This window comes from Passer montanus, unplaced genomic scaffold (assembly GCF_014805655.1).
Source record: "Passer montanus isolate IOZ18808 unplaced genomic scaffold, ASM1480565v1 scaffold1, whole genome shotgun sequence".
NCBI lineage: Eukaryota > Metazoa > Chordata > Aves > Passeriformes > Passeridae > Passer > Passer montanus.
This window is the reverse complement of record NW_024356504.1, coordinates 10,536,489-10,550,507: the sequence shown is the minus strand read 5'-3', so window position 1 is coordinate 10,550,507 and position 14,019 is coordinate 10,536,489. Positions and strand designations below refer to the sequence as shown.

The 14,019-nt window shown below is 34.4% G+C and overlaps 1 protein-coding gene across 1 annotated transcript in view; it reads left to right on the top strand.

Annotated features, from left to right (window-relative positions):
• The window catches only part of LOC120498257 (sodium channel protein type 2 subunit alpha), a 41,258-nt gene that overhangs the window by 13,640 nt on the left and 13,599 nt on the right, over window positions 1-14,019 (top strand). The window contains exons 8-11 of the mRNA XM_039700778.1: window positions 571-809; window positions 1,663-1,836; window positions 3,574-3,930; window positions 5,584-6,063. Coding sequence (XP_039556712.1) covers window positions 571-809; window positions 1,663-1,836; window positions 3,574-3,930; window positions 5,584-6,063 — 1,250 coding nt within the window. The remainder of the gene's footprint in view (window positions 1-570; window positions 810-1,662; window positions 1,837-3,573; window positions 3,931-5,583; window positions 6,064-14,019) is intronic.

The following is a 14,019-nucleotide window of genomic DNA, read 5'->3' as shown; positions in this document are numbered from 1 at the left end:
TGCTCTGGCCCCTGAATATCTTTGTGGTCTCCTCTGAACCTGCTCTTATGCTGGGAATCCCAGAGCTGAGCACAGCACTCCGGCTGGAGGAGGAGAATCCCTTCCCACAGCCCTCTGGCCAGGCTGCTTTTGATGCTGCCCAGGAGGAGATTGGCTCTCTGGGCTGTGACTGATATGGTTGGCTCACACGCAATTTTTCAGCCACCAATAACCCCAAGCCTTTGTCTGCTGGGCTGCTTTCAATCCCCTCATCACCCAGCCTTATGACAGGTTTCCAAGACAAATTTCTCTTTTGCATTCTATCTAGCATTAGCTTGTGAATGGTTCTTTTATCTACTGAATGTTTAGTATAGTTGCTTTGGCGGGAGGGGTGGAATTGGCATGGGGTTTTTTTTGTAATAGATTATTTTAAAATGTAATTTCTTTTAACTGAAAGCAGTCTCAGTTTCAAAATATCAATGCAGTTTATCAACAGTACATTTGAAAACAGCATTTAGGTTTCAAGGAAATATCCAGGCAATTCTGGAATAGATAAATGTGTTTAAAATGTTATTTTCATCTTCTCTCTAGAACTGGAAGAATCCAGACAGAAATGTCCACCATGCTGGTATAAATTTGCTAACACTTGCTTGATTTGGGACTGCTGTACTCCCTGGCTGAAAGTCAAACATATAGTAAATTTGATTGTGATGGACCCATTTGTTGATCTGGCCATTACCATCTGCATCGTCCTGAACACCCTGTTCATGGCCATGGAGCACTACCCAATGACAGAACAGTTTAGTGGGGTGCTTTCAGTAGGAAACCTTGTAAGTCTTTCATGATGTGCCATGTTTGTAAAATGCATTTTTCTTTAATTCTTTTGTGACTTATGCACATTCATGTAAAACAAAAAGTTAACTATTTAAAGGTTTGGGATTGTTGAACTTAAATTAAAGCTGTTGACATTTGTAAATTTCACCACTCTTACTTTGCAGAGTCAAGATCTACTGAGTCAATAGATGCGCTTTGATTTTTAAAATCTTCATCTTCTGTCAGTGAAGCTCATTAAAAGAATTGGAGTTTTCTGATGAATGGTTACAAATGATAAGAACTTTCAATTCCATTCCCATACCCATTCTGCTCCTCACTAGTACCTCCTAAGGGTCTGGGTGTTCAAGGAATTTTAGAGGGGAAAGACCCAGTAAGCATGACAGATGTAAGGAAATTATGAAATGGAATGACAGTGTCTTCCATAAGTCATCCTGAAGAAGAACAGTTCTGCTCAACTTTCTGTTTAATTATTTCTTAATAAAATAATTTTATGATAGGAACAACTATCTTTATTCCTAGAAGTCAAAAGGTGGTTTAAGGGAAAAGATGAGCTCTAAGGAGATAAAAATGAGCATTAAATTCAGATTATATTCTGTGTATTGGCATGCACACATATTAGCAGGCTAGATAAAAAATGCATTTTCCCATCCTTTGTATTTGTAACTCAAACTATGTGATGCATATGTAAGCTTCAAATATTAATTTTATTCCTAACCCCAGTGTATGGAAATATAGAGAAGACATTCAGATTTATCATTAATTTCTTCCTGAAAATATAACTTAGCGCTTGTGGATACCATTAGTTTTACTCTTCCTAAACTGGAGTAAGAAACTGTATTTTCCTTGCAGGTGTTTACTGGAATTTTCACAGCAGAAATGTTTCTCAAGATAATTGCCATGGATCCTTATTATTATTTCCAAGAGGGCTGGAATATTTTTGATGGTTTTATTGTGAGTCTTAGTTTAATGGAACTTGGCCTTGCAAACGTAGAAGGATTATCTGTCCTTCGGTCATTCCGATTGGTAAGTATACTATTTAAAATATGTTTCTAGATTATATTTTTGTATTTGTACATATATGTTTTGTGCATTTTTCATTTGCAAATAAAATATTTGGCTGAGATAGAAGATCTTTTCAGAACTTACAAAATGCTAAATTGCATACTCACTAGATGGCATGTCTATATTATGTCAAGTTTGTTTTGCATATTATCATGGTAACGTCTATTTCTCCTTCAAGATACTGTCAACATCAATTCTATTCTTGACAAAAGTATGCTTAAAGGATTAATTTTTCTAAGAGACATATTTCTTAGAGTCTTCTCCCTAGATGAAGGAGTAAAAAAATTCAAGATCCATAGGGCCTACACTACCTGTGACTGAAGATTAGTGAATTGCTTGGTAAATAATTAGTTAATTAATAAAATTTTATTGACAATTTTAGTTTATGAACTTCTATTACCAATTGCCTTTATTGGTTAGTTTTACAAGAGAGTAGTGTTAAGATTTTTCATTGTCCAGGGACTTTTCATTGCTACTAGCCTTCTCTGTACCATCCTGTGCAAGGGTCTATCTGCAGTCTGACAGCTTTTCTGCTCAGAAGTCACTACAGTGTCTCTGTCTGTTATTAGATATTTCTTTTATGAACAGGAACTTGAAAAACCTTGGTCTTCGTGCAGACTAGGCTAGCATGCAATTCAGTGTCCAAACACTCTTCTGAAAAGACCTACACAGTAAGAGACCACAAGCTGGAGTTCCTGGTCATCAAGATCAACTTCTGCCTTAAATAAAAAAAAATATTTAACTTGAAATGAAAGTTAAATACATCCCTTTAAAAAATAAGAGGTTTAAATAAGTTTTTTCTGGTTATCTGCATAGCATTCCACTGTACTTTGCCTGAAGTCTAAAATCTGTCTGGATTGACTTCATTCTCAGGAGTAGATTCTGGTTTTAACTTGACATTTATGTCAAGTTGTTTTAATGTCATATTTTCTTTATGAAACATAAAATAATCACATGAGACACTATTTAGTTTTATATTCATTTTAGTATTCTTCTCTTTCAATTGTCTGAACAGTTGCTGTATCTTTCCAATAATTTCATTTTTATCTGTTCCAAGTTGTACTTATTAATATAATAATTTCCCTCTTTTTTCTCAATGTTGTGTGACAACCTTTGTAAGACACATTACATTTATTTTAAAAGACAGAAAATATATTGTTAAAGATATTGCAAGTCACTTTCATGTCTGTCATTATCAACTCTAGCTTGTTTCTCTTTTTAGGAAACTTATTTCCTTCATTTCACTGACTGTTAAGATGAAAGAAACTGGAAGTGACTATACACTTATAGTCCTGTTAAACTGATCACATTTCATATGTGCTCATTTATTTATTAGTAATAATTTCTCAGAGTTTACAGGAGAAAGATTGTTTTGCCCAACTTCTTTAACAAGTAAAACTTCTTTATAAATACCTAAAGTCATCAAAACAGTCAAAGTCTGAATAAGAGTCTTTGTGATAATTTCAATGTAATTGAAATGAGCATAGAGATATTATTTTTGATTTCTTATCACTTGAATCAGGACTTAACACTGCTGATGTGTAGTATTGTGCAAAGAACTGGAAACAGAAATTTTGTAACTAAAACTTCTAAAGATTACGAGAGACAAGATATAGACACACGGTAACTGAAATATGAAATGTATAGCAGTAATTCCATTACAATTAGATAACAAAGAACCATTCCTCTGTTTTGCAGCTTCGAGTTTTCAAACTGGCAAAATCTTGGCCAACTCTAAATATGCTGATTAAGATTATTGGCAACTCAGTGGGGGCTCTGGGGAATCTGACCCTGGTGCTGGCCATCATCGTGTTCATTTTCGCTGTGGTTGGGATGCAGCTCTTTGGGAAAAACTACAAGGAATGCGTCTGCAAAATTGCAAGTGACTGTGTGCTCCCTCGCTGGCACATGCACGACTTTTTCCACTCCTTCCTGATTGTATTCCGAGTGCTGTGTGGAGAATGGATAGAAACCATGTGGGACTGCATGGAGGTTGCTGGCCAAGCCATGTGCCTTATTGTTTTCATGATGGTCATGGTCATTGGAAACCTAGTGGTATGTAATCAGTGGGGATCTTTTAAAACTCTTAGGACATATCTCTTTTTTTTAATGATTTAGAAATCTGAAATGAAAACTGGAGAAGGACTTCAGGAAATAATGTAGTTCACTTGCCCTTTCTGTATACCAGGTTCAAATATACCTTGATTATCTATGCAAAAGGTTTGTCTATTTTTCTTTTAAATCTCAGTAAGTTTATAACCTCTTTAGTAAGACCAGTGCTGAATTATGCTTACAGTTAAGAGTGCCTTTAAAGAAACATCTAATTTAAATCACCTTTTACAGCCAAGTAAATGAAATTATCTCAATATTGATGGAAAACTGCTGGTCTTTATGACAACATTTAAGATATTTAAAAGCTTACTGTTTCCACTTTCAGTCATTTCTCTGGGAAACAAAACAAGCCTAATGCTTCAGTTTTTTTCTCATAAGTGATGATTTGTAAATGGCTTATCCCTTTTGCTACTGCCTTCTAAATTCCTCCCAAGCAACATTTTGAATAAAGACACAAGTACTGAATAATGTGGAATAATGATACTTTCATTTCTTACACTCAGCATTCCTTGTAGTACATCCCCAAAAGACACATGAATTTTCTGTACCAGTGTTGCTCTCCTGATGCAGCCTCTATACCCCTTTCTGCAGTGCTTCCACCTTGCCAGCTTTCACACTTTCTGTATACATACTTTTCATTTTTCGTAACAATCCTTTCCACAACAGTACTTCAGAATTAAACAAAATATTGATTTGGAATAATTTCACCAACTTTCCATAAACCATGATTATGTTTAATTGTAGTTCTTCCTCCTTGAGTGCATCTTTCTCTTTTTGGTATGATTGACAAATTTTATAAATATGCTTATCACTACTAAGTCACTCACCAGACTGATGGGAGTCCTGTGGCATATCTTATAAAATATTCTGCAAGTTTGAACAGGAAGAACTGACAAATATAATTTAACTGATTTTTAATTAAGTGGTTTTTAATCAGTTTTGCACATGGTCTGTCATAATTGCATGCTATCCAAATTTCTCTTGTATGTTTGTAAAATGTCATGCAAGAAAGTCTGAAATACCTTCTTGAAATTGAGATGAAATAGTTTCTTGAAACTGAGGTATACCACATCTGTGAAGTCTATCTCTTAGCTAGTGTTCCTGCCCAGGACCAAGATAGACTCATATATACTTGCCAAATACAAAATTTTACTATATTCTGAATTAGAAGGTACTAGAGGTACTAGAGCTATGGTCTGTTGAACTGTAAAAGACTGGTGTTTGCCTGCATTCCCCTGGCCTATGAGCACTATAGTGGGCGTAGCTTGCATAAATCACTGCATTATGTTGTATTCTGCCTCTTTATGTCTTTCTCCATTTTGAGGAGCAGATCTGAACTACTGCAGATTGTGGAGGAGACAGTCAAGGAACAGCTCAGATTTTACCTGTATTAGTGAAGTCAAACCAGCTAAAAGTGCTTTTAGCAAGATAATAAAATGCTGGGGACAAGGATTATGAAGTGAAAAGAATAGCAGGAAGGTGCATAGAAATAAAGTGTTACATGTGAAATAAAAATTATCTCATATTGAAAAACTTTTAATGACATATCTTTTATGACTTAGAAATAAGAGAATTTTTTTTCTTATTTTATTTTAGGTACTCAACCTATTTCTGGCCTTGCTGCTGAGCTCATTTAGTTCAGACAACCTTGCTGCTACTGATGACGACAATGAAATGAACAATCTCCAGATTGCTGTAGCAAGGATTCAGAAAGGCATAGATTATGTGAAGAGAAAAGTGCGTGAATTCATCCAAAAAGCCTTTGTTAGAAAACAGAAAGCTTTAGATGAAATCAAACCTCTTGAAGACCTGAACAATAAAAAAGACAGCTGTATTTCCAACCATACAATAGTAGATATAGGTAAAAACCTTGCCTATCTCAAAGACGGGAATGGAACTACCAGTGGCATAGGCAGCAGTGTAGAAAAATATGTTGTTGATGAAAGTGATTACATGTCATTCATAAACAACCCAAGTCTCACCGTGACAGTGCCCATTGCTGTTGGAGAATCAGATTTTGAAAATTTAAACACAGAGGAGTTCAGCAGTGAATCAGACCTGGAAGAAAGCAAAGAGGTAAGTTTATTTTTAACTTTAAAGTACTCTGATGCTTTTCTTTTTTTTTCTCCTGTGGTTACTAGTGTTGAGTTCAAATCTTTAAGTCATTTACAACAGCATATACAAACTTGTAATGTTATTTAAGGTAAATTAATGTAAGGTTGTAAGTTTTGAATGACGGTGATACCGTATTGCATTTACAGTAACAATTAAGATACGTAACAAAAGTTTTTAGAAAATTAATATTTTTTTTCTATTTTATTTCGTTAAATCCTTAGCAAGCAAAAGAACCAATTTAATAGTCCTGGATACCAGAAGTCATACAAAGTGTGTATGGCTGGTGCAAATTTCTCCATGTTTATCTCATTAGAGCAGATTATTTTTTAATCTGCTTTTTTAACAATTCATTCTGATGTTTTTAACCTTTTTTATATAGTGAAAATGCATGCATGTACATCACAGATAGGTACATCTGAATACTGGACTAGCATCACTAAACAATTCCAAATAAATCACTAATAATCTATCTGATGGTAGCAGAACCACTGAAGTGAAGTAATGGCCTTATGAGAAAAAGTTACAAAGCTTAATATCCTAGTACAAGATCCTTTCATTTGGCTACTCATTGTTTTGAAAGCTTTAAGATATTTCAATCTGTTACGTACTGTGACTAATAAAATGTACCTCTTTCTGGCACAAGGTGGTGCCAAGTGGATAAATCCAATCTAGCACTGAGAGTTATAGTGGATGCCAAGGCATTGTTATTGTGTGTGTATTATTAACCCACTGCTTTGTCCTGCACGACTGAAAGTGGTGGAGGCACATCAGCTCAAGTGCAGTAAGTGTGTGCTATGCTTAGTACTGATGCTAGTGCATTCAGCATTATCATGGGTATTTTTGAACAATATTGCATGCTGTGGGGTAGACATAAACTAACATAAAGGCTTTCATTAGTGATTTTCTCTTACTTGAATCTGAGAGTATAAACATGGGTAAGATTCTAGTAATTTTCTACCTGAGATCGATTTTTTACCAACTGCAATACACATTTTGTCATATTTTCTTGTTTCTTATCATACATGTCTTTATTATTCTTATAAAAATATATTTTTCGGATTGATTGTATTTGTCTTACTCTTACTCTTCAAAACCAGTACTTGTGTGTAGAACAAATCAGTTGAAGTTTAACCTTCAGTTGTTCTGTTCTTCACTGCACAAGAGCGCTATGTCTGTAGGAGAGGTGGAGGGTGAGCTTTATACAAACCTCTGTGCTGGTGGTTAGCAGGGCTGAGTATGACAATGGTGCATCTCTTACTTCACTGTATAACTGGATGATGTGACTGCTGACTGTTTTCATTAGCCAAATCTTTCTTTTCTTCCCACGGAAGGACCCTCATTGGGTTATTCTAAAGATGACAGAAATATTGACTTCCTATAGGAAAAGTTTTAAAGCGGATTATCCCACATTTGAGGCATGAACTCCAGTCATTAAGCTTCCATCATAAAAGAAAGGCTTTTTACACCACCTACCATATTTAAAAGAAAACAGTGTCTTCATTGCATTCTTGGAGGCACTTAATGCTGTTGTGCTTCAGGAACTGCAAACTGATCAGGTGATAAGACAAATAAATGCTTATTGAGTCAGGGGTGAGCTAGGGTCAAGCAGTTTCAACTGGCCAAGTCTGAAACTCAGCTGAGTATATTCGGGGCCAACATTTCTTACTAATGCAGATGCTGAAGGTGAAAAAATTAAGGGAATGTTTATCAGTTTCAGGGATTTTCAAGAGAGACACAGCAGTAAGCAAAGATTGTGAGCCTATTTCTTAGGAAAGTGCCTAAAGTTCAAGTAGATTTGAGTCACAGAAATGTGACACAAAAGCATTAAAATCTTAATCCTAGTTCCTACTCTTCACTTGATACTCTTAATGGTTTTTTGATATAGTGGAGTGTTGTCTTATTAGACAGATGACCAACACTCTTTTAATGAAAATGATCCATAGGAAAAAAAGGCATTTTTAAAATTAAAAAATTGGCTACAGATGGCTTTTTTATAAGGTTTCCTCTTTTTTGCCACGCCATAATGTGCCTTGCATTTCTGGCCTCTCATGTTTTCCTGTTTATATGATACTGCTGTTGCCAAGTTGATCTGCCAGTCATTTCATTGCTTACACCACAAATTAAAATCTAAGTCAGGAACTGCCATCAAACTGCATTCAATTAGCAGATTTGCAGATGAAAGGCAGCTGAGGCATCCAGGTGCTGTGAGGACACTGTACAAGGTAGCCAGATGCTGATGAGTGTGTGTTTGTGTGCTTATGCTTGCTTCTGTGTCTACAACCAAGTCCATGTATTCACTGTTGTATAGGGCAATAAGCTGAATTCCAACAAAATAATTATTATTTCTTAGCAAGTTTTAATTAAAGCATGTTAATGTTTGGTGAATTCTGTATTATAGCACATGTATCTTTCCAGTAGTTTGATAGAAATGTTAACTAGATTACGCCTTTGTAGAAACAATATATAAAATGTTGTACATGCTTAGTAGGTGTGAATTAACAAGGAATTTGCTAGAAAGTTACTGAAACCTAAAACAAATTTAATAATAAAAACAGTGTCCCCAAGAATGTCAGTGGGTGAATACAGTATAATAAGGAAATTAGAGAAGAAATGCTAAATAAAACTTTATCATGGAAGGAGGCCATTAATAATTGTGATAACACTGTGCTGAGTCCATTGTCCTATAAATAAAGGTCTGTGGATCTGAGCTGCAGTACTGCTATTTAGTGTAGAAATTATATTTTTTTCAATTTTAGGTTTTAAGTACTATGAGGATGGTTTATATGGAAAATTTTGTAGTACATGTATGAATGTATAATAATTAGTTAAAATACTCATAATAGCGGGTAATAATTAATTTATGTTAAATGTAACTTATAGGCCAATAATACACCAAGATATACCAATGACAAAATATTTTTCAATGTTTTGAAGAAAATGGGCTCTCGTAATGCTGTTGCAGATACATTAATAATGTATATTTTACAGTAAGCAATATTCAGTACAAAAACCAGAGGTGCTGTGTCCTGAACTTCATTTCCTACCGTTCTTACTTCTCACAGGAGTAGAACCAAGCTGGATCAGTCAAGCGGGCAGCTCTGGTGCCTTTTAGCGAGGCAGAGCATCGTGTCACCAGTTTTACACAGGTTACCTAAGCAAGTTATACATCTCTCTATATCCTATTTAATCACCTTCTAGCCGATATTGACTGGCCTGCATGCTCTTCAGCTATGATCCTGTCCCATTCATTGCAATAAGTACCAACATGCACAGCTGCTCCCTGCTGAGCCACGGGACTCGCATCACAGCATGGTCAGGCAAGAGCGGCAGCACCAGGAATTCTGTGGTCCTGATCCTCTCCATAATACTTTAATAGTATTCTGCAGTGCATGCCATGTACCTCTCCTAATCTTGATGATATGGAATTCAGGATTCGGTTTTTGAAGGGTTTTCTTTTGCTTTGAGGGAAGGCAGAATATGTAACACATATGCCACATTTCTCATCAGAAGCTTATATTTATATGTAAGTCCATCTGTGAATTGCATTGATAATGAAAAGCTGCTAGCTGTTTTAGAAAACTTTCATATTATTGTATTTTAACTTATAATGGAGGTAACCTGCAAACTCATCATAGTTTTTATTTTTCACTTTTTTTTTTTAGAAGTGCTTTTCTTTAGTACTTCTATAAGCATTTAGTTGTTGGAGATTTATATGCAGTACTTGGAGCACCATTAAGCATGAAATTAATTTAATTTCTGCAGTCAAAGCATGTGACCATAATTTAGTTGAAAGAATTCATACAAAACTGTTATTTGGCTGGTTAAATATTCAGAGATCAGTTCTGCTCTTACTTACACTCACACTTAGGTGTAGAGGTGCAAAGAGAACACTTATTGCAATATGTGGCCCAATTCAATCTTATTATAGCTCTTTAATTTATGGTCAAAAAATTATTACCTCCCCAAACAGCTAAAATTGTCTGCCTTGAGAAACTTAAAGTTATTCTCATCTCATCAGTAATAGGCAAAGTTTAGCATTCAAGTAAATAAACTACTGAGTTTGGATCAAAATGTGCGGAAGTTGCTCAGCTTCATTGTGATTTACATCTCACCTATTAAACAATGCCATAATATTTAAAACACCACAGTTGCTGCTTTCAGTTTTGTAAATCAGTGGAATTAAAACATACTTGCTCCAGAGCTTTTTCTCTTACATTTAGTAAAGAATAATTATTTTGATAAGATGTATTTTGATTTAAAATATTCATTATTTAAAATCCCTTGATACTCTGAAGAATTTAGGCTTTGTATTGTGAATTGGTAACATTGTATTGGCATACTGTGATTCACTGTCGAAGATATTGCTATGATATGATATGTGGAAGTTGTTACTGTGAGAGTTAACTGAAGTTTGCTTAATTAATATTTGCAAACAGCAGTCCCTTACTCTATTTCAGAAATATCCTTTCATTATTGCTTGTATGAGTTAAAGAGGCTTTTAAAGTAGGTTCTGGTGGTAGATCTTTTTCCCACTGGAGCATATTTCTACTGCTACTTAAAATGCTTTTGCTTTCATACAACTATTTTTGCAAATATTTTCATTTAATAAATTCTCATTAATAAGTAGATCAAAGGAGTTATGAATATCAATAAAGTCCAGAGTGGACTATAATTTAGAGACACGGGGGTTTTGCAGTATTTGCAACCAATAATCACCACAAAATTGTTTTGCTTTGATTTGCAGTGTTCTGGATTTTTATACTTAGTTATTCTACCTAACTGTATAAGCATTAGAAAGAGTTAAATCCAGATTCCACTTAATTACACCAGTGGAATCACAATGATATCTATCACTTTGAAGATTTTATAGGTGATATAGCCATACTGAAAAAGACTGATAGTTTGGATATAATATTGCCATTTATATCACAGAATATTTCATTTTCATACTGACATCCACACAGGACTGAGAAAATAAAACCAATTTAATTTCCATTATTTAGCATTTTCACAGGTATTTAGGAGGAAAGGAAATTGAAAACAACATCAAAATGGTGGTTTCTCTTGGCACCATCTTCCTGCTTATGTCTGTCCTGCTCTTTGCATTATTAAATCATTAAATTATGATTTCAACATCTATTAGTGGCATCCTGGCTAATCATGAAATTTCAGGCTTTGTTAAAAATGTTAAACTAAGAGCTGTCCAACTACTCTCAGATAATCATCTTTGGAGCAAACAAAGAAACGTTAGAAGTGGCCTGGCTGTAAGTGAAGCAGAATTGTATGAATCTATGCCATGTTGTCTAGGTTCAGAAAGTAATTATGTCGAAAACTTCCTGACCTAATCTTGGCTGCTGCTTTTTGCAATGCTTCTCTGATAGGCAAGCTGCTTTCCTATCTTGAAAGCTAAATTAAAATCTGTATCTCATACTGTTGTGTGTTGCTGACTAAAGCATGACTGGCAAGGCTGTTGGTACATGTGATGTAAAAGATAATTAAATCTCTAGGATAATCAGTATACTGCTGCTTTAGAAACATGTAACTATTTTTGTCCCCTTACTGTTTTCTTTGAAAAGGAGGTAGAGTATGTACATTCTAGGGTTTTGAAAAACAGACTTCTCTGAGAATAATTCTCTTAGCATACTATTCAGAAAATGTCTATCTTCATAATTCTCAAAGACTGTCTAACGCTTTATTCTGATAAATCTCTTATAATCTGCATGACTGAATCCTTTTGAAATCTAGACTCATGGTATAACAAAAAGTTCAAAATGGACTTACTATTAGATCAAAGCTTATGCTTGTGTTTGATTATTGTCTCGTTTCTATAGGTTCATTTTTTTAAAAAAGCTATACACATGTTAAGTAAACAGCCTAAATCCAGTTTATGTAATGCTGGTAAGCAGAGAGCAATTTGCCAGGTAAAAAGGTAACTTCCAGATATGTTTAGGTAAAGAACTGGGATATATGCTAGATATCAGGGTCTGCAGTTGGGGTAGTCTAGCTAGCCAGCTGGATTCCATATGTGTGAACACTGGTAAGTAAGTGCTAGAAAAATCTTCCTATATATTAAGGCATGATGATTAAACATGATAGCAATAACATGATCCATTGCCAGGTCATGGTGTGTTGAATACATAGAAATCAGTACAAAGTCCCCGAGTCAGTTACTTAATGCCAGAGCATAAGTTTGCTGTGGAAATACGTAAATGTTACTGAAAAGCTTTCCTAGCATACTGAACCTAATTGAGTTGATAAAATCTTGAGATGCTGTATCATAAAATCTTTCTAACTGTTTCTAATACATACTAAACTTTATAAATTTTGTACATAATGCCACATAATAAATTCAATGTTAAAAATAACCAAAAAAAAAAGAAAAAAAGAAATTATACTGTTGAAAATTTATAGTTTTTGTTCTTTCCCAAATGATGCTGAACTCTTACAGACTGAATTTATTGAATAATTTTTGTAATATTTTTCTTTATATACTGATCTGTTTGGGGCCAAATGCAGGTATAGTAGAGCAGCATTCTAAGGAAATACTCTGTTACATCAGCAGAAGAGTAACTGAGCTCTCAGTGGGATGAGGCATTTAATTGTTGCATTTCAAGTATCAGCTGCTGTTGATTCACTTTAGGATTTTTTTGTTCAGTTTAATTCCTTTGATTATTGTTACAGCTCTGTAAATGAAGCATAGCAGCTTTTTAGTGAGAAGAGACGTGAAAGATACATCTTTTTATGTGGGGCACCATACATAGTGTCCCACATAAATAAAATTGTCTTTTTGATGTTCCTGATAATTTATGGTTCTATTGATAATTTTTTACCTTTCTATCTGATATTAGTGATCTCTCCTTATAGAAGCTATATCTAATCTTCCATGTTAAGTGTTATTGTTAAGCAATTTCAGTAATAGGAATTCATTATCCTTTTGTGCTTATTAAACTAACTGCGTAATATCTGAGTCATCAAACTCTTACTTTTCCTGTAAAAGAGTGGACAGTAGGTCTTTCAAACTTACGGTTTAGCCAGCTCATAATTTTTGTTTGCTCTGCTACTACTACAGCATTCTGCTAGAAACGCTCTCCAGATTGGAATGATGCAAGCAACATTTTAAGAAAACACTATGTAATAAAAACAGTCACTTCTCAGTTTGAAAAATTATTTAGTATATTGTATTGATAAATGGTAATTTTTAACATAATATGTAATTTTTTTAAATGTACTTTGCATTTATGGTATTTCTGGCTTTTCCTCAAACTGATGATTGACTTCCACTGATGTTTAAATGCTGTGGTACTTACTTGATTACTACAGTATTTATCCCAAACTTTCTAGTTTCTCCATTTTAGAGGCAGTATTCCACATTGACCAAACTGCCATGCATTATCTATAATTCAAACACATTGCAATGTGAAATTTGTCAATAATAATCTTCAGAAAAGTGTGCATCTGTCTCTTTGTACATTGTACCTGACCTCAATAGATGTTAAAACTCATGCAGAAATACAAGACATGAATGTTTAAGCTGGGAAATTCAAATAAACATAGATGAAAGGTGTGTGCAGATATCATTGAAACTAGGTGTATAATACACCCTCCAGTACATGTTTCCATTTGTTCAGCCTTCCTATGAAATGTGCTCTACAGTGAACCATGGTGCACAAAAATCTAAGTTAAGCTTATGTCAGAATCACAACACAAGATATTGTCAGTGTGATTCAGTAGAATCAGAATGGGGGAGAAATGAATAAATCTTCTTTTTGTTTAAAGAACATATTGAATATTTGTTGCTATGTAAAAGTCCATTAAATGTCTCAAGTTACTTTCTGTACCACAGAATAATATTGTTTACATTTCCTTTACAAAAAAAACTGTATAGAATTTGAAGCTACTGAGAAATGTTTTAAAGGA